Raw genomic sequence first — 23,467 nt, 5'->3', positions numbered from 1 at the left:
GGAAGCTCGGCTCTCTGCGTGTCCAGTGAACCGATAAGGAGCCGTGTGTATCATGTGTCTCACTGAGCCGCGCTCGTTCACGATTCTTTCGATGTGCCATGATTCACTGTCTCGCTGCAGCGGAAGCTCGGCTCTCCGTGTGTCCAGTGAGTCGATGAGGAGCCGTGTGTATCATGTGTCTCACTGAGCCGCGCTCGTTCACGATTCTTTCGATGTGCCATGATTCACTGTCTCGCTGCAGCGGAAGCTCGGCTCCCCGTCAACGTCCAGTGAGTGCGCCACTCAGCACTGTCCACTGGGAGTAAGCTGAATCGTGTGCCGTGAGCTCGCTGTTCCTGTGAATCGATTCACTCGAACACTTGAATGAATCGATACACTGCTTCGAATCATGCATTCAGTAGCCAACACTATTTTGGAGTAATATGGTGAGAGCATTCCCTCTTGCATAACTTGTGATCTGTTGGAAACTTGTAATAAGATGTATCGGAATATCTAAAATGAAAGAAAGAAAGAAAGAAAGAAAGAAAGAAAGAAAGAAAGAAAGGGTTTCCTGTTAGAGAATGTCTATAATATGTATTGTGAGCATAAATGTATTTTGACTTACTCTCCTACTGTCTCCAGCCGATTGCTTATGTGTTTGTCGGGAGCGTGTCGTGTACTGCTTCTTGTGAGGCGAAGGCTGGCGTTTGTGACAGTGGAGGGGAAAAGGGGTGGAGCAGAGGGGAGGGCTTGAGGAGGGGTATGGGTAGGAGGGGGTGTGTAGTGTGGAGTCTTGGTTGAGTGTTTTTGTTTGTTAACTTTCTTTAAATAAATATTTTTTTAAGGGAGGAATGGCAGCATTGAAAAGAATCTTCAAGGAATTTTATATCAATATGGACCAATTTGGCAATCCGACCTTTAATCTCAACAAGATAACGGAAAAAAGCAACATTCTTTTCAATGCCACCATTCCTCCCTTAAAAAATATTTATTTAAAGAAAGTTAACAAACAGGAACAAAAACACGCAACCAAGACGCAGATCAAATATATTTATATATTTATTTTCATTTATATATTTTTATATATTTATATTAATATATTTATTTATTTTTTATATACTTGATCTGTAACTTTCTTCATAATTTTTGGATCTATCGACAAGCAGTGCTAATTCCTAAAATTATACAGTGCCTAATGGACTGAAGCTGAACTCTTCAAGAATTTACTCTGTGCTACATTTAGATACGTATTTGATTCTGGACTTCTTCACACACACAGTGCTCTGTAACACATCTAACTTAAGAGACTTTCAGAAGCACAGGGCTGATCTACTCTTCGGAAACTTGTTCCGTAGTACATTTGTGTATTTGATCGGTGACTTCTTCATAATTTTTGGATCTATTGATAGGCAGTGCTATTCCCTAAAATTATACAGTGTCTCATAATCTGCAGTTGAACTCTTCAAGAATTTGCTCAGTACTATATTTGGATACGTATTTGATTATGGACTTCTTCCTATAATGCTTATGTCTTACTAACGTTCATAATTGACACGCAGAATCCTTAAAATTGAACAGTACCTTGTAAACTGCAGCTGATAAATACGTGTGTTATCGTGCTTCATAAACTGCAGCTGACAGTATCATCTAAACTTAATATTTTTACCTGTGCATCTTTCAAAGCACAGTACTCCCTAAAGTTTTTAGTGCTTCACTATCAGCAACCTACAGTATTCTTTACAATTTATTTATCTGTGCACTGTTTTACACCTATTTATGATTGGCTGATGATGACCACAAATACTGGTCGAAACCGGTAAACTTACGTTTCTTATTTTAATAGTATTGAAAGGTTGAACCATTTTATACTTTCTTTTAACTTATTAGTGAAACATTTTAAATATAAATTAATTGTAAATAATTTTCAAATATCTGAATTCCTTGAATAATTTACGCATCCAATGTTTAACCTGTATTTTTCATTTAAAAAGTGTGTTAACCACGCGAGAAAATACGGTAACTGACCCAAAAGTTGGCGTAGACAGAATAGAGCTTTCAGAAAAATAGCTTTGTAGCGTAGGATTTTGTACTACAGCCATTAGCATATAAAGAGCAATCGCAACATATATCTCGTCCTTTGTGACTGGTTTCCAATCCCGCATTCTGGAATGAAGTGGTAATAAGCCCCTAGATCGGATTCTTTGCCCAGCATATAAATTTGATTCACAAACTATTAGTTCCAATAACTCGTCCATAAAGAACATCTTAAAAACTGTCACACCATCATATTCCTCAAATGCTTCATTCTGAGGCCCTGGGGCCCCTATAAACTGTTCTATTTGACCCACGTAATTAGACATGTTTTCCCACTGAATTGTATTAGCCATGACATGCAGACTGCCATTCTGTGCACGATCAATAGTATCTGATTCTGAACCGAGGACTTCAAATCATCATCTGAATCTAACAAACTTTCGTGAGAACCACTCAACTGTTCTAAAACATCCTCTATTTCCAAGCTCGATAACCCACGCTTGTTTATAGAAGTCATCTGCACTCAAGACCGACGGACTGCAAAACAGCGTGGGATAAGGAAAAAGGACGGGAAAGGAAACAGTCTCAAGAGAGCCCTGAATAGATAAAATTTATGATTCTGTTGACAGCCAGGTTCTTCCGCGAGAGAAAACGAAGATAAAATGCAAGGAGTGTGCATAGTAGTCGCCAGATAGCAAACAACATTGGTTGCCCCTGGTGGCAAAGATAAACATTCCTTGAAATATCGCTCGAATTTCAGTGACAAAACACCATCGAAATAAGGATCAAGATATATCGTTCAAAAGATCAAACCTTCCTCTTCAAGGAGAAATGAGTTAAAAAACACAAACAGCTTTGATCGTAACCACTAGATCGCAGTACAGTACACGCGTGTACCGTGCGAGCAGTGCTTGTCACTCCACCACGCGCTATGCTCACTGCATGACGAGCAGTGCTCGGCACTCCACGCTGACAGGTTATCATTCTATGTTACCGTATTTATGCGAATAATGCCCGCATATTTTTTTTAACAAATTGAGGCACGAAATTCGGGTGCGGGTTTTATTTGTGCCGAGGTTGGCAACACGCTCCTGGATGACCTAGTTTTTAATGTTGGGTGTACAGTTATGCATTGTGTAACCGCAGATGGAATAAAACTGTCTCCATATATCATATACCGTTAGAGAACAACATCATGAAAGTATATACAAAAATCATTAATCAAAAACTTAACAAATTAATAGATCATCTTCCAGAGGAACAATTTGGGTTCAGGAAAGGCAGACGAACTCTACAAGCCGTCACTAATTTACTAGATGAGGTGCAAGAAGCACTTAGGCATCAAAAAAGGAAAATTTTATGCTGTAATCATTGACTTTAGTAAGGCCTTTGACTTGCTCAACAGATCGAAGCTAATGGGAAAATTAGACGGTATGATTGGAGCAGACAATGAACTTAAGATTATAGTAAATAATCTTCTAGCCTACAATAGTGGGAGAATAGATGATGGGGTATCACTCTCTTTTCCCATCACTCAAACAAACGGTGTGTTACAAGGAGACCCCATTAGCCTTACGCTTTTTAACGTAGCTACAACAGACATCGCAAGAATAACAAATAATCTATCAACAGTGCTTTATGCCTACGCAGATGACATGATAATAGGATCGAGAAACAGAGATGACCTTCAGTTCGCAGTAGATAGATTACAGGAATGGGCCGAAATAAATGACTTCCAGGTTAACAAGGACAAGACGGTCTGTATGGTTTTCAGAAAAGGAGGAAGAATAGCAGTGACAGACAGAATTTCATATGCAGGGGTAGACTTGACTACAGTAAATAAGTTCTGCTACATCGGCATCACTCTACAAACGTCAAGATCTTCATTCAAAATACATGTGAGGGAAAGAGCAGCAGCAGCAATAAGAGGAATTTACGATATACAAGACCCTACCAAAATATCAATAGGCTCGGCAATTAAACTTAAAAGATACTACCCATTCTGACATACGGTATAGATTTAATCTGGGACAAATTATCAACATCAGAGCTAACTACCCTCGAAAAAGTGAAAGCTACCTTTCTGAAAAGAATATTAGGTATTTCTAAAGGTACTCGTCCACGATGCAACAAAACTTGCATGCCACTTTTGTGTTGCGCAAGAAAAATGGCATGCACTGTTTACACACAGCACGCTAGCTTGCCTTTCTTCTTGTTGCACAACACGAAAACTTGCGCGCCCAAGGAAATGTTGCACCGAGTGTTTACACCACGCTATTTAAGTGGCGCAAGTTTTCTCGCATGCAACTTTCCTAGTCAGCTGTTCTAGCGCATGTGAGTGTTGATAGTAGCGAGCATGTCTTCTGGCGAGGTGTTATCGGCGGCATGCTTATCGCTAATTTTATTATGGCGACGAAAATAAAGACGAGAAAGAGCGAAACGGAAATGTTGGATGAGGAAACGGATTTTAGGTCGTGAACATTGTGGTGTTGTTAATAACTTGCTACAGGAATTGCACATGGGAGACCAAGTCTTCTGCAAGAATATCCTGCGAAAGTCAGCGACTGATTTTGAATATCTGCTGAGAAGAGCAGCGCGCTTGATACAAAAGAAAGACACGCTAATGAAAAAATGAATATCACCAACGAAACGCCTTGTGTTGACATTGATATATTTAGCAACAGGTAAGCCGATTTTTTAAAAATATGGATTGTATACAGTACACATAAGGAATCATTTCTTTTAGCTTATTGTAATTTCCTACATTTTGTTTTGTTACAGGTGACAGTTATCAGTCATTGATACCGACATGCTCTATTTCACGTGTAATATCTGAAGTTTGTGATGCTATTTACATCGTGATGAACGCTCTCTGCCGTTTTTGTTTATTTCTGTAGTCCGTTGCCGCAACCTTCCATAAACATTCTTGTGTTTCAACTAAATATATCAGCTTTCTCGTCATCTCCCTCGTTCATTTCGTGTTCTGAGAAATTGTAACCTGTAAATGAACTTACGTAAATTATGCAATAAGATGGGTATCTATTTTGAGGCATGTTATATTTCATTTACAATAAAGGATATACAGGTATGTACTTACGTTAATTTATTCCCGAGTGTGAACCTCTCAAACATCAGTATGATGTCACAGCAGACGGCCACGTGAGAAAGTTGCGCCACAAAAATGATCTAAACTTTTCACGCCACTTTCAGATGGCGCAACTTCCCCTCTTCTGCTGTGTACACGATGCCACTTTTGACTTTGCACGCAACTTGGAAGTTGCGCAGAATTCGAGTGGCGCGTGCAACTTTTCGAATTGCATGACTGTTTACACGAAGCCACTCAACTTTTCTTGCTCAAATCGAAGTTGCATGCCATTTTTGTTGCATCGTGGACGAGTAGCTTAAGACATCTCCATCTAGACTAGCTGATGAGTTAGCTCAGGAGTCTTTCCTTATCGAGGATCTTAGATATCATTCTGTACCATCGACACCTCAAGCCATTGCTCACCTAAATCTGAGGCTAAGCAAAATATAAGAAATCTGGCCGGAGTTTTACATGACGGATGCAATGACAAGTAGAGACTGGATGGGCCCAAATAAGAACATGCACAGTGCTATCAATAGGCTGGCTGTACATGGATTTCATCATAAGCTATGTGTAAAAGAGACACATCACGAACCAAGTGACGAATGCGTGTGCAAATTATGTGGGAAAATATGTGAACGATACCACTTCAATAAGTGTAGCAAAAGAGAAAAGACCTTACATGAATATAGTTAAGAGTAGAACAATTTATATACGGCCATTGGCTGCAATAAAACTCAGATTACTCAGATTTTTAATTATAAACTGCCTTTACATTTACAAAAAATAGTATTTCACAGAGTAATTCAAATTCAAAATTTGTCCGTGTTACGATAGAGCTCGTATTCCGGAACGTGCAGGGTTAGCTTTCCACACTTTTACTCACTTCGGTGTGTCTATAGTCTGTTTCATAGTAGCTACTGTAAGTTCGAGTGAAATCATATATTATTTTGTATTCGGTGTTTTACGGAACACCACATTATCATGTGGCAGGCAGTGTGCGGAGAAGCAGAATCCGCAAAAACTGGTGATACTGACAGTGGGCAAAAAAGTGAGGCTCATAATTATAGTCAATTTGTACGTACCGAACAATACTGTCAATGCTGATGAAACTGCATTAATTTTTTTAATGCCGAGTTATGGTTTTAAAGGACAAGGGGTCACTGTACTGTATTACAATGCAGCCGGAAGCGAAAGACTTCCTTCCTTCGTCATAGGAAAGTTCGATAAGCCACGATGTTTCAAGGACGTCGGACATTTTCCATGCAAGTACAAGGCATCTAAAAATGCAAAGAGTACAGTAAACCAAAAAATAAAACACTTGTACACAGGAGCCAACATAATTTGTCATCGTCTTTGAATCATGCTTTTTTTTTTCTTTCATTGCGTGAAGTTATGTTTGCCAGTGAATTATCCAAGTGCATTATTTGAATAATGTAAATGCAAATTGTTGGATACATATCGGAAATAGAATTTTTTCCATGGCATTTGAAAGGTTTAAACTGAGAATCAATGTTAATTGCATGCAGTAATGGGTATTAGAATATTTTGTGATGCGGCAAGAGTTGGCATTTCTGAATTACAAGTTGGATGTTAATTCGAAATCACGTAATAACGTGGTTTCACTGCATTGCAAAACTAACATCCGAGCTTGCGGGTGTGTCTGTTTCAAGTGTTTATATTGCACGAAAAGAATTATCCACCGCCGGTTGAGTTACTATCAGAGTAAAAAGAGACCGCGTGCGAGAAGTGTTTTAGACGTGGATTGTGACGAATTTGTAATTTAGGAGAGGATTCTAGTGATGCAAGAGACGATGAATCTTCCGATACAGGGAATCAAGCCTATTGCAAATTCACATTAATGAAATACCGGTCACGTAAGTAGGCCTACTTGCTAATTTTCATGGCATTTTTACAGCAGTGATAATGTATTTTTATCATCTCAGGCAAAGCAGCTATATCCGTAAATTAACATGTTCATATTTGCACAGAGAACACGTGGACCTCGTGGAGTGATATGAAATGTTTGTTTATATCTATGTTACTCTTTCAATGGAAGAAATTTTAGTTCATTTCATTTTTTTTCAAAATGAGCCTTTCTAAAATTAAGGTGTGGGGATTATTAGCCGGCGGGAATTATTCGCGTAAATACAATATTTTACCAAAGGTTCTTCAGCAGCTGAAGACGGCTTATAATACAGGCCGAAACTGGTACTGTAATATGTATTAAATAAAATCAATATACAGTAAATAAAAAAATATTAAGTGGGAAATCCAGCTCTATAATTGTGACTGTTACAACTACCTACTCGACAAGTGGAGATTGTTATCAGTGGAGTACTGTGTAGGAGGGACACTGACTGGAAGGTGATTGGGGATTTAAATGAAACTATGGAGTGGGTATGTGGGAAACTGGGAGGGAGATTTCTAGATCTTAATGGTTGGGTAGGAAATGGGGATTTGTGCTCAGATGGCCTTCACTTAAACCGCAGTGGTACATATAAGTTAGGAAATTTGTTTAGAAGGGTTATAGGGAGGTACATTCAGGGAAATGGGGTGGCCCAGGGAGCAGTGATAAGGAAACAGGGAAATGGAAGTAAGGATGACATAAAAATGTTAGTGCTGAACTGCAGAAGTATTGTAAAGAAAGGAATAGAATTACGTAATTTAATAGATGTATACTTACCAGATACTGTAATAGGAGTTGAATCATGGCTGAGAAATAATATAATGGATGCAGAAATTTTCAGACGGAACTGGAGTGTATATCGTAGAGATAGGATAGGAATGGTAGGAGGGGGAGTACCGTATTTCACGGCATAATCGTCGCCACCGCGTAATCGTCGCATCCTTTATTTTCAATACAAAAATCGGACTTTAAACCTTTAATTACATAATCGTCGCACGTCCAAATTTTGTTCACTAATCTGGTTAAAAGGTAAATGGAACTGCAACCTAAGTTGCACATGAATGCGCAATTTAAATACGTGTATGGTTTATGGGCAATTTGGCAACACAGTCACGTTTGCGACATGTTGCACAACGTATAAATAAATAATACCGGTATATGTACGACGCATGGCTTTACCGGTAGACTATCGGCAGTTTGACAACGTGGTCGCGAGACAGTGTACTATTTATTCACCACCTACATATTATGAGTTCCCATTTGAAATACGTAAGGCTGTAAGTTATCGCTTATCGGCAACGTCGCCAGGAAATACCGGCTAGGTAGGTTGAATGGACCTTGAACCAGCCCTCAGATACAGGTAAAATTCCCTGACCAGGCCGTGAATTGAACCCGAGGCCTCCGTGTAAGGAGCAAGCACGCTACCCCTACACCATGGGGCCGGCTCCTGTGTTATTGCGCACGAAGTGAAATCAAGACGATAACGCAGATTTCCACGGAATTATTCAGCCGAATTATTTACGATGTCTCAGTTGTCATCGCTAGACTCTTATCTTACTACTACGTCATAAGTGTCCGGGCATGGGATGAAAACTTTTATCCAAGGAGTCAAGATAATTATTATCCAATGCTATTAAAGTTTTATTTTATAAACTCGTCAGTAATGTAATGTAAAATCATCAATAACTGGGAAGAAATATTAACCTAATTACCGTATGTTTAAAAGAAATTGAAAAAAATGAATGTTTGTTACTGACGTCTCGGAATACAGTCAACTATACAGTAGATTTACACCGCGCTAGCTAGAGCTCCGGTTTGCGAGCTTTGCGCAAGCGCAGTAGTGTGTCGCAACCAACGAGCTAAACTGATAAATTGTTGCATGCTTCCTTGCTGCCTAACAGTATTGGCTGCTCTGGAATGGACAGATCACAGATGCATTTATTTGTTTCAGATTTACGTGATTACTGTAGACATGTGTGCGTGAGAATTTAAGTTTTTAATTTGTGTTTTGGGTGTTTACAGAAATAATTTGTTTTAATAGTGAACAATTACAGAAAGTCATTTATATCGCAAAACATTAACGTGTGAAGCATTTATAAGCGATTATGGGTAAATATAGAAACTATTCTGCGGGCTTCAAGCTAAGCGTAATTGCCTTCGCTGAACAGCACGGGAACAGAGCTGCAGAAAGAAAATTTTCTGTGAGTGAAAAGTTGGTGCGTGACTGGCGGAAAGTAAAAAAAACAAGCTAAAAAGCACAAACCCTTCTAGACGCGCGTTTAGAGGTCCTAAAACAGGGAAGTTTCCTATAATTGACGAAGAAGTGTTTAGGTACGTCAGTGAAATACGTAACAATGGCTGCAGTGTATCATATGAAATGTTACAAATTAAGGGACAGGGGGTAGCGCGCAAACACAACATACCGGTAACTCAGTTTAAGGCGACTCGTGTGTGGATTAAGGGGTTCATGCGATGACACAATCTGTCAGTCCGAAGGAGAACAACACTAAGCCAAAAGTTGCCTGCTGATTACACGGACAAGATTGTAAATTTTCACCGATTTGTCATACGTTTGCGCAAGGAAACTTCGTACTTGCTTTCTCAAATCGGTAATGCCGATCGGACTCCAATCTTTTTTGATATGCCTCGCAACAGCACTATTGCGCTAAAAGGATCACGGAGTGTATTAATGAAAACCAGCGGTAGTGAGAAGTTGCGATGCACGGCAATGCTAGCCATTACAGCTGACGGGAGAAAGTTGCCGCCTTACATCATTTTCAAGAGGAAAACGATGCCTAAGAATATACAGTTTCCCCGTGGAATTCATGTACGAGTGCAACCAAAGAGTTGGATGGACGTAGAACTCATGCTGGACTGGGTTAAAACTGTGTGGAATAGAAGACCTGGTGCACTACTAAAACAACCAGCTCTGCTTGTTTTAGATAGTTTCCGAGGTCACCTCGTGAACGAAGTGAAGCAAATTCTCACTACAAATAACACACGACAGATAGTCATTCCTGGTGGCCTAACATCTGCTTTGCAGCCACTAGACGTATGTGTTAATAAACCCTTTAAAGACCACTTACGTCGATTTTACGAGTGGATGATGAGCGGCGATCAACAATTGACGGCCGCCGGAAATATCAGGCGTCCACCCTTGGACTTGTTATGCTCGTGGGTGAAGAAGAGTTGGGATCTTATACCACCTGAACTAGTCTCCAAGAGCTTCAAAAGGACTGGGATTTCGAATGCACTAGACGGTTCCGAAGATGACGCAGTGTGGCAGGGAGACGAAGAATCTGATACTGGTATTAACAGAGGCGAGGACGGCGCATCAGATAGCGAAACCTGCGATAGCGACACCGAAGATTTGGAATAAATTGCGTACCGGTAAGTCCGCATTTCACAACAAAGCGATAATTTTTTGCAAGTATAATATTTTAACTTTAATGCTCAAATTAATGACAAATTAACTTAATACGTTCATTTTTATTTTCAGGTTGGAAAAACGTTCGCCGAATTGTTGCGAAAAATTATGAATTTTGTTTTAGACTATTTTAATTATTTTGATGTATAAACGCGAGTATTACATGCATCTTAAATTTGTATCAAATACAATTTAGTTATAAATACATTTTTTGAGTAATACAAATACTGGTATTAAATATTCATCGTATAATGGTCGCACCCTACAATTTTTTTCGAAAATTTTGGTATATTAAGTGCGACGATTATGCCGTGAAATACGGTATTCAATCCGGTGAAAGAAGAATTTAAAAGATACGAAAAAGTTAAAGATGACAAACATGGAATTCTAGGTGTAAGACCCATCTCTAAAGATAATAGGCAAAGTGATGTCTTTGGAGTGTACAGGCTGGGAAAGGGTAGCGCTGACGCTGATTCAGAATTATTTGATAAGATAATCAGCTATGTGGGAAACGATAAGAAAAGGGACGTGATTGTAGCGGGTGATCTCAATTTACCAAATATCAATTGGGAAGGTATGCGAGCGACAGGAAGCATGACCAACAAATGGCAAATAAGTTAATATGGCAAGAAAGTGATGGAACCAACTAGAGGAAAGAATATTCTGGATGTGGTGCTGGTAAAACCAGATGAGCTCTACAGAAAAACCGAAGTAAGAGATGGTATTAGTGATCATGAGGCTGTTTTTGTGGTAGTGAAAAATAAATGTGAAAGAAAGGAAGGTATTAAATTAGGACTATTAGGCAGTACCATATGGCTGATAATACAGGCATGAGGGAGTTTAAAAAAAGTAACTATGATGGCTGGAAAACGGTAAATAAAAATGTAAACAGACTCTGGGATGGGTTTAAAGCAATTGTTGAGGAATGTTAAAAATAGGTTTGTACCTTTAAAGGTGGTAAGGAATGCGTAAAGATCCACCATATTATAACACAGAAGTAAAGAGACTAAGAAGGAGGTGCAGGTTGGAAAGAAATAGAAATGCATATGGAAGTAAGGAGAAAATAAAGGAACTTACTAGGAAATTGAATCTAACAAAGAAGGCAGCTAAAGATAACATGATGGCAAGCATAATTTTTTTTTTTGCTAGGGGCTTAACGTCGCACCGACACAGATAGGTCTTATGGCGACGATGGGATAGGAAAGGCCTAGGAATTGGAAGGAAGCGGCCATGGCCTTAATTAAGGTACAGCCCCAGCATTTGCCTGGTGTGAAAATGGGAAACCAAGGAAAACCATCTTCAGGGCTGCCGATAGTGGGATTCGAACCTACTATCTCCCGGATGCAAGCTCACAGCCGCGCGCCTCTACGCGCACGGCCAAATCGCCCGGTGCAAGCATAATTGGCGGTCATACAAATTTTAGTGAAAAATGGAAGAGGCAGAAAGAGGTTCCAAGAAGGACGCTCCAGGAATCATTAATGAATAAGGGGAGTGTGTATGCGAGGATCTTCAAAAGGCAGAAGTATTCAGTCAGCAGTATGTAAAGGTTGTTGGTTACAAAGATTACGTCCAGATAGAGGTGACGAATGGTAAAAAAAAAAAAAAAAAAAAAAAAAAAAAAAAAAAAAAAAAAAAAAAAAAAAGTATTAAAATTTACATAATTATGATAACAATGACATTTACAATAAGATACAAAAGTTGAAAACTCGAAAAGCGGCTGGTATTGATAAGATTTCTGGGGATATACTAAAGACAATGGGTTGGTATATAGTACCATATCTGAAGTACTTATTTGATTATTGTTTGCAGGAAGGAGCTATACCAAATGAATGAAGAGTTGCTATAGTAGTCCCTGTGTATAAAGGAAAAGGTGATAAGACATAAAGCAGAAAATTACAGGCAAGTCAGTTTGACATGCATTGCATGCAAGGTTTGGGAAAGCATTCTTTCTGATTATATTAGACATGTTTGCAAAATTAATAACTGGTTTGATAGAAGGCAGTTTGGGTTTAGGAAAGGTTGTTCCACTGAAGGCCAACTTGTAGGATTTCAGCAAGATATAGCAGATATCCTGGATTTAGGTGGTCAAATGGACTGTATCGCGATTGACCTGTCTAAAGCATTTGATAGGGTGGATCATGGGAGACTACTGGCATAAATGAGTGCAACCGGACTTGACAAAAGAGTGACTGAATGGGTGGCTATGTTTCCAGAAAATAGAACTCAGAGAATTAGAGTAGGCGAAGCTTTATCTATCCCTGTAATAATTAAGAGGGAGATTCCTCAAGGCAGTATTATTGGACCTGCATATTTCTTATATATATCAATGATATGTGTAAAGAAGTGGAATCAGAGATAAGGCTTTCTACAGATGAAGTTACAAGATTGTAAGCAACTGCAAAATGTCCTCGATAATGTTGTGAGATGGACAGTAGGCAATGGTATGATGATAAACAGGGTTAAAAGTCAGGTTGAGAGTTTCACAAATAGGAAAAGTCCTCTCAGTTTTAATTACTGCATTTATGGGTTAAAAGTTCCTTTTGGGGATCATTGTAAGTACAGTAAAACCTCATTAATTCTAAGTCATTGTGACGCAAAAATCGGACTTCGAATTACGTGATTTCGAATTAACCGCCAACTCTTAATTCAGAAATGCCAACCCTTGCTGCAACAAAAATATTCTAAGACCTGTACTGCATGCAATTAATCTTGATTCATAGTTTAAATCTTTGCAAGCCATGGAAAAAAACGATTTCCAAAATGTATTCGACAAGGTGCATTTACGGTATTCAAATTCACAATACAGTATTCACTTGGATAACTCACTGACAAACATAATCTTACGCAATGAAAGAAAACAAAAGCATGATTCAAAGACAAGAAGAAATCTAAGCTGGCTCCCCTGAGCAAGTTCTTTTTTCATTGGATTACTGCTCTGAATGCATTTTAGATGTCCTATACTTGCACGGAAAGTACCCAATGCCCTTAAAACATCGCGTTATATCGAACTTTCCTATGACGAGGGGAGAAGATATACCGCTTCCATCTGCATTCGAAACAGTGACTCACCTATCCTTGTACAATTTCCTGCCATGGTACTTACTGTATCTTGTAATTCAGAAATGCGAAATCTTGCCACATCACAAAGTATCCTAAGATGCATTAACGCATGTAATCACCTTGATTCACAGTTTAACCCTTTCAAATGCCTTGGATAAATCTATTCCCGAAATGTATCCAACAAGGTGCATTTATATTATTCAAATAATGCACTTGAATAAATCACGAGCAAACATAACCTCACGCATCGAAAGAAAAAGAAAATGCAAATTTCAAAGACGAGGACAAATTATGCTGGCTCCCTTATGCAAGTCAATATAGTGAGTGATATGGGGTGAGGATGAAACAGAAGTGCAAAAACAAGTAGATGCATGGAATCAAGAGAGAGAAAAATTTGGGATGAAAGTAAGCACAGGGAAAGGTAAAACAATAGTGATGACAAGGGGAAGGAAGGAAGGAAGGAAGGAAGGAAGGAAGGAAGGAAGGAAGGAAGGAAGGAAGAGGAAAGATAAAACTGAATGGTAAAATTCTGGAAGTGGTTAAAAGTTTCAAGTACTTGGGAGGTGCGATCACAGAAGATGGAAAAATAACTGAGGAAATTGGGAAAAGAATACAACAAGCAAACAGCTTCTACCAGAGTGTAATGGGTATTTTGTGGAACCAAGATGTTCCGAAGAAATGTAAGAAAGTATTATATTCAACCTATTACGAACCCATACTAACCTATGCAGCTGGATCGTGGACTACAACAAAACGAGAGGAGAGTAGAATACAGGCAGCAGAGATAAAATTCCTAAGAGGTATCGAGGGCAAGACCAGAAAGGAGAGAATAAGAAATGAAGAGATAAGGAAAAGGACAGGAATCCTGAAACCTCACGACAGGATAGAAACAACAAAGTTAAAGTGGTATGGGCATATGATGAGAATGGGGGAAGAGAGAGTGCCAGAAAAAGCTTCTTCAGAGAAGTTAACAGGAAAGAGACCACGAGGAAGACCCCAAAAGAGGTGGACAGATTCAGTGTGGGAGTGCATAGAGAAGAGGGGAGGAAAACTACAAGATGTACTTAAAAAGGAGAAGAGTGGTGGAGAGACAAGCAGCGAAGGAGGTCCTTGATTCACAACCCGACCCAGGAAGCTGGAAATGGGAAATGAAGATGATGATGACTGTAATAGGATTAAGATTAAAATACTCTACAAATTAATAACATGCATCTGTGTACATTTACTTCCTTTTCCAGAACGTTTATACATATATAAGTTGTTTCCCACCACAGTAGAACCTCGATAATTCAAAATCTTCCTTAATTCAAAGCAGCTCTCATTCCTGGAAACATGAGGTACGGTTTTGAATGTTATTTAAATTGTTTAATTAGAAATACGGGTAATTCGTAATTCGAAGTACAATGTCGATCCCATTACCGAAATTCAGACTTTTAATTCCAAACTGCCTTTACATTTTAAAAAAATGAGTATTTTACAGAGTAATTTAAATTCAAATTTCTCTGCATCATGAAAGAACGCGCATTCCAGAACGTGTAGGGGTAACTTCCCACACTTTAACCCACTTCAGCGTGTCTACAGTGTGCTTCATATCTGCTAAGTTTGAGTGGAATTGTAATTATTTTGTATTCAGCATTTTAAGGAACGCCACAATATCACGCAGCAGGCAGTGTGCAGAGAGGTAGAACCCGCAAACACTGGCAATGCCGACAGTTGGCGAAAAAACGTGGCTTATATAATTTATACGCACCAAACAATACTGTAAATGCCGATGAAACTTAATTGATTGATTGTTTTATTTTTTAAGTGCTGAGGCCAAATGGACTTATGGTTTTAAAGGAGAGAATTGCCTGCCAGGAAATGCACTGTGTTGCTATGCAATGCACACGGAAGCGGGAGACTTACTTCCCCCAACATAGGAAAGTTTGAAAAGCCACGATGTTTTATGGGCGTCAGGCACTTTCTGTGCAAGTATAAGGCATCTAAAAATGCAAACAGTACAGCAATCCAAGAGATAAAGCATTTGCACAGGGGAGCCAGCATAATTTGTCCTTGTCTTTGATTCGTGTTTTTCTTTTTCCTTTGGTTGTGTGAGGTTATATTTGCCATTGTTTTATCCAAGTGCATTATTTTATAATGTAAATGCACCTTTTTGGATACATTTCTGAAACAGTGTTTTCCATAGCATTTGAAAAGTTTAAACTGAGAATCAAGGTGATTGCACGCATTAATGGGTCTTAGAAGTGCCATGGCAGGAAATCATACATGTATAGTCACTGTACAGCAGTGTTGTTGTAATACGGATGGAAGTGAGAGACTTTCTCCCCTTGTCATAGGAAAGTTTGATAAGCCGCAATGTTTTTAAGTACATCGGGTACTTTCCGTGCAAGTACAAGGCATCTAAAATGCAAGTAATCCAATGTATAAAGGCAGGCTTCCGCCCTGGTCGCTCTTGCGCAGAACAAATCTTCAACCTAAAGACTACTTTGAAAATCAAAGCCCTCCGAAATACTCCAGTCATATTAATGAAAGTACGACAACATAATATTCTTCTCCCTCAATGCCACACAATTCCTTGAGTCCAACTTACATGGAGTGTTGATGGATGTCATCTCTACAGTGCAAGAGACATGACTTGATGGATTCCCATCAGGATCAGCAAACCGCCTCTCTTCACCAGTCACAAGGTCACATGGCGTGCCCTATAACAAATGAATGTAAATAATCAAAACTGAGTAAAAATATGTTACCCTTAATTATCTTTATTGACAATAATAATGAAAGTAATGTTATTTGCTTTACATCCCACTAACTACTTTTACGGTTTTGGGAGACGAAGAGGTGCCGAAATTTAGTCCCGCAAGAGTTCTTTTACGTGCCAGTAAATGTACCGACATGAGGGTGACGTATTTGAGCACCTTGAAATACCACCAGACTGAGCCAGGATCAAACCTGCCAAGTTTGGGTCAGAAGGCCAGCGCCTCAAGAGTCTGGGCCACTCAGCACGGCTCTTTATTGACAATCGAAGAAAATTTATCTATAGTATTCTGTTTTGTACAAAACAGTAAATAACACTTGAACAGTAAAATTCCTATGTTATGTTTTCCTGAGGCTATCTACTGATTTATCATTAACTAGTGGTACCCAAATGTTTGCTGTACATAAAATCACAATGTCTTTTAAGAAAATCGTTCACCAATAAATTAGCAATATAGTAGTCCATATTAGATAATCTTCTTCTTCCTTCCAGGTCATCTATGTGCCCATAACAGACACTCCTGAGTATCACTCAGGGTCGGCTCTTCTGATCCTCTGAGATTCTTGCTGTTGGTTTGATGTCTGCGCCACTGGAATGCCATTTCTCTTCAAAGCCTTTTCAGCTGTTCGGCACAACATTGCTCTAGGACGTTCTCGTCCTCTCCTTGGTTCCTTGATGGTAATAGCTCTCTGAACAGGATGATCTTTATCTCAACATTGTACGTGCCTGCACCAGCACAAATGCCGCTCTCCCAGTTTCTCACTGACAGGGGTAGTATTAACTGATCCTCGCACATTCTCATTGCACACTTGGTCAGATAAATTGACACCCACTGACCATCGCGGCATCCACATATCCATGTGCGCATTTACTGATCATGCTTCTTCGACCTTCCCAGCATTCACAGCCATAAATGAGGGCAGATCTAATGGCATTCTTAAATATCTTGCCTTCCAGCTTTATAGGTATTTGCCTGTCAAACAAGACACCTGTCAGGAAATGACATTTTGCCCATCCAACATTGATTTCATTCTTGTCATCATCGATCTTGATATCAGTGGCAATAATAGAGCCTAGGTATCTGAATTTGTCCATCATTACTGCACCATCCTGAGGGGTAGTTTCATGCTTGCACCATATTGGGCGATCATTTTTTTTAATATGAACATTAACTTGGGTAACAATTGCTCCGGCTATTTTTCCCCTCGATCTCCCATCATCCTAATAGATCATCTGATGGATGAGTGCACTATTAATTTGATGCTGAGTGTCGTTGGCTAAGTTCATTTTAAATATTCATTATATTCGCAGTTATTGCCTCAAGGAAATCTAGCGGAATCGTAACTTAGAATTCTCCTATCGGAATATATACGATATGGTAATCCTAACTTTGCCTGGTGACACCTCTCAGGGATAATGAAATTACTTTTTCAAAAAAAATACTATTTTAACGTGAGGTCAACTGAGGCACCACATCTCAACATCAACAAATTATTCTCGATACCATTCATTATCCAAAATCATTATTATGTTTTCCAAGTCCAGTCATCCGAATATAAGTGAAAAAAAAAAATTAAATAATTTTTTTTTTCTTTTTTTAATGAATTAAATCAAGATCACCTAATCCTAATAATATCTGCCTATCTCCTAAAATAATAGCCTCCAAATTAGAAAATCTATATTTTATTTCTTGATTCCGGAATCACAAAAGAAAATAATATTTATCATTATCAATTATCTTCTTCTTCTTCTATAATAAAGAAATCTTTTGGTTGAAAAATAAGTCTGAGTCCCTAATCCTAATTAAATTTCTTAATACCATTATTTAATTTAAGTCCAGCAGTTCTTGTTACTTTTATACATAATCAACTGGTAATTAAAAAATTAATAAAAATGATTTGAAGAAAAAAAAAATGCTTATTTTCGTCACTATCATATCAACATTATTTCATTATTCACTCTTTTTGGCGTCTTAACGTTAGTAATCACAAGTAAGTTCCAAATTATTTTGGCCCAAAAATGGCTATTTCAAATATATTTTGTCCTTAAAATGAAAAATATTGGTCTCCTCGACGGTATCATTAGGTAAAAATACTCAAATACCACCTTAAATAAATGTAGGTATCGTTCAAAGTTCAATCATAATCGTATTTCTAATAGAAATTGTACTAAACATGTTTTAGGGTTTAGCAATTATTAATCAGGCATCCCTGATTCCGTAGACATGCATTTGGTTAATTCCTAAACGTAATTGCAGTAAAGGTTTTGAATTATGGGATTATTATTGAATTAAAATTCATTCTTGACAACAAACTTCCAATGACATTTATAACAACGTTGGTATGAATTAATTATAAAGACGACAAGTTTCCCTTCATATATTTCCTACCTGGATATTTCTTCCGAAGACAGTGTAAGGTAACCTAATTATATGAAATATGCGGTGTCTTGCAATGTACGCGTGTACCATTAACCCTAAATACCATTCATAATCATTTTATTATTCTGCCGCGAATAGTAATCATCACCATCGGCTCATATTACGTCGTATTTACCGTCAAAACTACTCATAAATACATCTATCTCTCCATCTACTACCGTTAATTACCATCATATCATATAATTCAATCTCATAAACACATTACGACGAATAATTATACACGTTTGCACATTAATGTGCCAATCAAACCATAAATTCTCTATGTAAACACATATCATCACCAACATGACGGCAAATCATTCCAACATCATATTACTTTACCATAATAGTACACTTTTGGGTTATAATTCATATATCATACGCGTAAACATGCTAGCTTAATAATAAAATGCATATATAAATTAAATAAGTTGATATCTACTCACTTTTCATTGCGTCGAATCGGCAAACATATTCAGGTTATACGTAAATCAACTATCTTCTTCAAGAATATTTAAGGTTACGTCATTCAAAATATGAAGTTTTCGTCCCATAATAGTTATAAATTACAGTCCAAATCTCTCCTGGTTTTGCCTTACGCATTCCTATATTATGTCATAGACTGTAGAATCTGGAAGAAGTACCTATTCCCCTACTAGTAATAATAGCTCAACATGGACAATTTCATTTCGAAGATAATAACGTCTGTGATTTTATCACGAAGAACTAGGTTAAATACCGTACCAAATATACACTATAATATCATTACAAATTTACTACATATCAATTTCAAGAAAATAAATATCTCTTTGGAACTTATCTTGTGATTACTGACGTTAGATGGTCGGCCTCGGACTGGATGTTGTCATCTAGGGACTGCGTCGAACGGCATCTTCCTCTGCTACGTCCCCATTTGGTTGTGACTCGGGATTCGGGATAGCAGTAACAGCTGGGCGGCTTCCGTCAGACAGTCGGCTCCATGTCCCGTTTAGCCTTGCATCATGATGTTGCGGTCGATCATAACAGAAAGAAATATTTCCAATCCATGCATTAGTTTCATATCCATACTCTCAAGAATAAATTTCAGGCTTGTAATTAATGTCAGGTTTTAAAATAATACTTCAATATTGATCTTTAGTAAGAACTTGACAGTTAAATTTTGCAAGTTATTCCTGTAAATATTCTCTTTTCTATACGGCTAATCACTTTATACTTCGTAAAATTTAACTTGGTTACTTGTACGGACTTGAATATCCACTTCGACTACTGTTAGGGTATTTCCTAACTCCCTTCACGATATTCTTTTGTGAATGTCTGTTTTGCGAATATTCTCTCACTTCGCGAGCTCTCCAGTAAGTAACTTGTATAATATCTTCCTTCTGTCCAGACGAATACTGACTATATTTCGTGAGGATAGTTTATTTCGATTTTACGTTGCGGAATTTTTTTTATTGTTCAGCTTCTTGTTCTTCTTTTAACAATATTAAAACCTTCTATTATTTTACCACGGCCGTATGGATCCTTGACAATTCCCCGTCTCGGTCCGTGATCTAGGCATCATTAATTTGTCGAATAAATATCTTTGCCGTCACGTGCACGGCCTTCTTGAATATATACACGCTCGTAAAATGTAAACACTTCGAAATCATGGCCTAATTTATTTAATATGTGCATTCCTTTGTGACGTATGGCCCAATTACGTAATCTTCGCGATTACTACCGTGCATGGCAAACTTATAGCTTCGTATGACGACCTTCATCCCGGAATTAGGACGATGAAAACGGTACATTTATCCTCCTGCCATAGATAAATAAATATGCTGCTCGCAGTATATTTATTTCAATTTTTATTATTCTAAACTGATGTAGCTTTTCATCGGCCTGATTTCGCTCATCTATATCATATGTTTCAGATTTTAGTTAATATTCTATTCTTGATCTTCTTTATAATATGGTTTCATGTTTGATGCATTGTATACGTTTTGATATGTCCCATCCAGGCTTTCTAACATATATGCGTTGTTCCCATAAACCTTCTTTACCACATATGGACCATCATATAAATGAACGAATTTGGCGAATATTCTTTCTGAAACGTTAGAGATTGGTACTTTCTTTATCATTACCAAGTCATCAACCCGGAATGGTGAGTGGAATTTCTTATGTTGGACTCTTCTTCGGCGTTTGTTTGCCTGTTCTTCTAATTTGGCACTTACTATTTGATTAATCTCTTCGCAAGTGGGTTTTGGTTCTTCATCTTTTCCTATAATCTCATCCCATGGTCGAGTTGGTCGTTCGTTCAAATGTACGAGTCTTGGTATCTGGCTCGTTGATTCATGGACAGTGTCATTCATACATGCTTCGATTATTTTAATTACTTCAATCCATTTCCAATGACTTTGGGAGCAATATATCCTACAATATTTAGAAATTTCTCGCATGCATCGCTCCACTGGATTGGCTGACGGGTGTCTTACTGAACAATAGACATGTTTAATTCCTAAAATTTGCATTGCATCCTGGAATTCACCCGATGTAAACTGTGTTCCTCTATCAGTTAAGATTCTTTTCGGTTTTCCCATCTGGGGTATAACGTTTTTGTTTATAACTCTCAGTATTTGTTTAGTTGTTGCTCTCTGTATAGGCTGTAGGACTGTGAATTTTGAAAAAATGTCCATTGTGACAACTACGTACTTATTTCCTTTAACAGCTGTTGGTAACCTTCCATATAAATCTGTTGCAAAGATCTCACGAGGAGCTGTTGGTATTATTGCAATTGGTTCCTGCTTGGTAAGGAAAGGAGTATATTTTGTCCTTTGGCATGTATCACAGGTCTTGATTACATCTCTAATTGTTTGTCTCATTCCTGTCCATGTAAATCTTTCCATTATCGTCCTCACCACCTTTTCTATTCCTCCATGTCCAATTATCCTATGGGCATGCCAAATTATCCCTTTCTGCAAAGATCTGGGTACTACTATTTTGGTCCTTTTCAAATCTTTGCCGACATACTGCTTCAATATTCCATGTTCCATTATATATTTACCATCAATATTATTTTCCCTGTCGTCATCGAAATCACTTTGTTCAATCCTTGTCATTTCTAACATTAATTTCTCATCTGCTCTTTGCCATGCCGATATATCCCTTAGTTTTTCTAAAAATTCTTCGTCCTGTCTTACTAATTCGATCTGATTTATAGTTTCTTCTTTTACCACAGGATTCCTGCTTAATGCATCCGCGAGGATATTGTCCTTCCCACTACAATGCTCAATTCTAATATTAAACTGTTGGGCGAATAAAATCCATCGGGTGACTCTTTCACTTAGCATCGCCGCCTTAAGACCGAATTCCAAAGCTTTGTGGTCTGTACGTATAGTAATTGGAAATCCATATACAATCTTTTTCCACTGTTGCAGAGCATAAATAATTGCTAGTAACTCGTGCTCAGTTGTTGTATAGTTTACTTCATGGCTGCGTAACTTGCGGCTTGCAAATGCCAAGTATACTCGATCCTCATCATTTTCTGGTGCCTCTTGGTATAAGTATGCTCCTATACCGACATTTGATGCATCCGTTTGTATGATAAACTCTCTAGTATAATCCGGATATCCTAACTTGATACTATTTGCCATCAATCTTTTCATTGCCAGGAAAGCTTCTTCTGTGTGAGTATTCCATTTCCATTTGTTGTTTAATTTTAACAAATCCTGCAATGGCGCTGCAATTTCTGTATATCCTTTACAGTGATTTGCGAAGAACTGGGTCATTCCCAAAAATTGCCTAACTTGTTTTATACGCGTTGGCCTAGGAAACTCGCAAATTGCTTGAATTTTAACTGGATTAGGTTTCACCCCGTTTCCGTCAATCACATGTCCGACAAATAATATCTCATTTTGACAAAATTTTGATTTGGCCAGGTTAATTTTGAATCCTGTAGTTTCCAAATTATCTAATAATTGCTTCAACTTACTACAATGTTCGTCAAATGTTTCTGTTGCAAAAACCATGTCATCCACATAGCATGTCACATATTCTTTTACGTCAGGTAACAGGTTCCTATCTAATGCCCTTATCAATACAGCACAACTGTTTTTCAATCCGAAAGGCAACCTACAATAAACATATGTTTGGTTGTCGAACATAAATCCGGTTAGAAGTCTAGATTTTTCTTCTAAAACTATATGATGAAACGAAGATGTAAAATCCAAACTCGAAAAATACTTCTTGCCCTTAAATTTCTTTATTATCTCCTTAATTTTTGGAACTTGATTATATTCTGGTATTAATTTCTCATTTAACTTTCTACAATCAAGGCAAATTCTTAGTTTTCCGTTACTTTTCTTTACAATGACTAATGGATTCAAATATGGTGTAATAGTCTTTATAATTATACCATCAGCTACCATCTCTTGGATGATCTTCCTTACTTCCTGGAAATATTTTTCAGGTACGTCATATAACCTTCCTTTGTATGGTGTCCAGTCATTTGCGATGATTTTATATTTAAAATTCGGAATCTTTCCCGGTTTATCCTTAAATATTCCTGAATACTTTTCTATTATCGAATATAATTTCTGTTTCTCTTTAGGACTCAATTTCGTTTCTGCGATCTTTCTCCAAATGTCTGGCTCTTCTTTTTCTTCATCTTTTATCAAGATCTTCTCCAAGCTATGTATAATTTCTTCCATTTCCTGAGTCTCATTTAACGGTATTTCCTCTTCCATTAACTTTTCAGTTTCAACAGCTTCAAATTTCATATGCTCCGTGTTTTCCGCCTTTCCCTCTAACTTTAT

At 37.9% G+C, this 23,467-nt stretch overlaps 1 protein-coding gene across 1 annotated transcript in view; it reads right to left on the bottom strand.

Annotated features, from left to right (window-relative positions):
• The window catches only part of Suv3 (Suv3 helicase), a 133,564-nt gene that overhangs the window by 61,936 nt on the left and 48,161 nt on the right, over positions 1–23,467 (bottom strand). Inside the window, exon 4 of the mRNA XM_067144300.2 lies at positions 16,085–16,196. Coding sequence (XP_067000401.2) covers positions 16,085–16,196 — 112 coding nt within the window. The remainder of the gene's footprint in view (positions 1–16,084; positions 16,197–23,467) is intronic.

This window comes from Anabrus simplex, chromosome 3 (genome assembly GCF_040414725.1).
Source record: "Anabrus simplex isolate iqAnaSimp1 chromosome 3, ASM4041472v1, whole genome shotgun sequence".
Taxonomy (NCBI): domain Eukaryota; kingdom Metazoa; phylum Arthropoda; class Insecta; order Orthoptera; family Tettigoniidae; genus Anabrus; species Anabrus simplex.
This window is presented reverse-complemented; position numbering and strand designations above follow the sequence as displayed.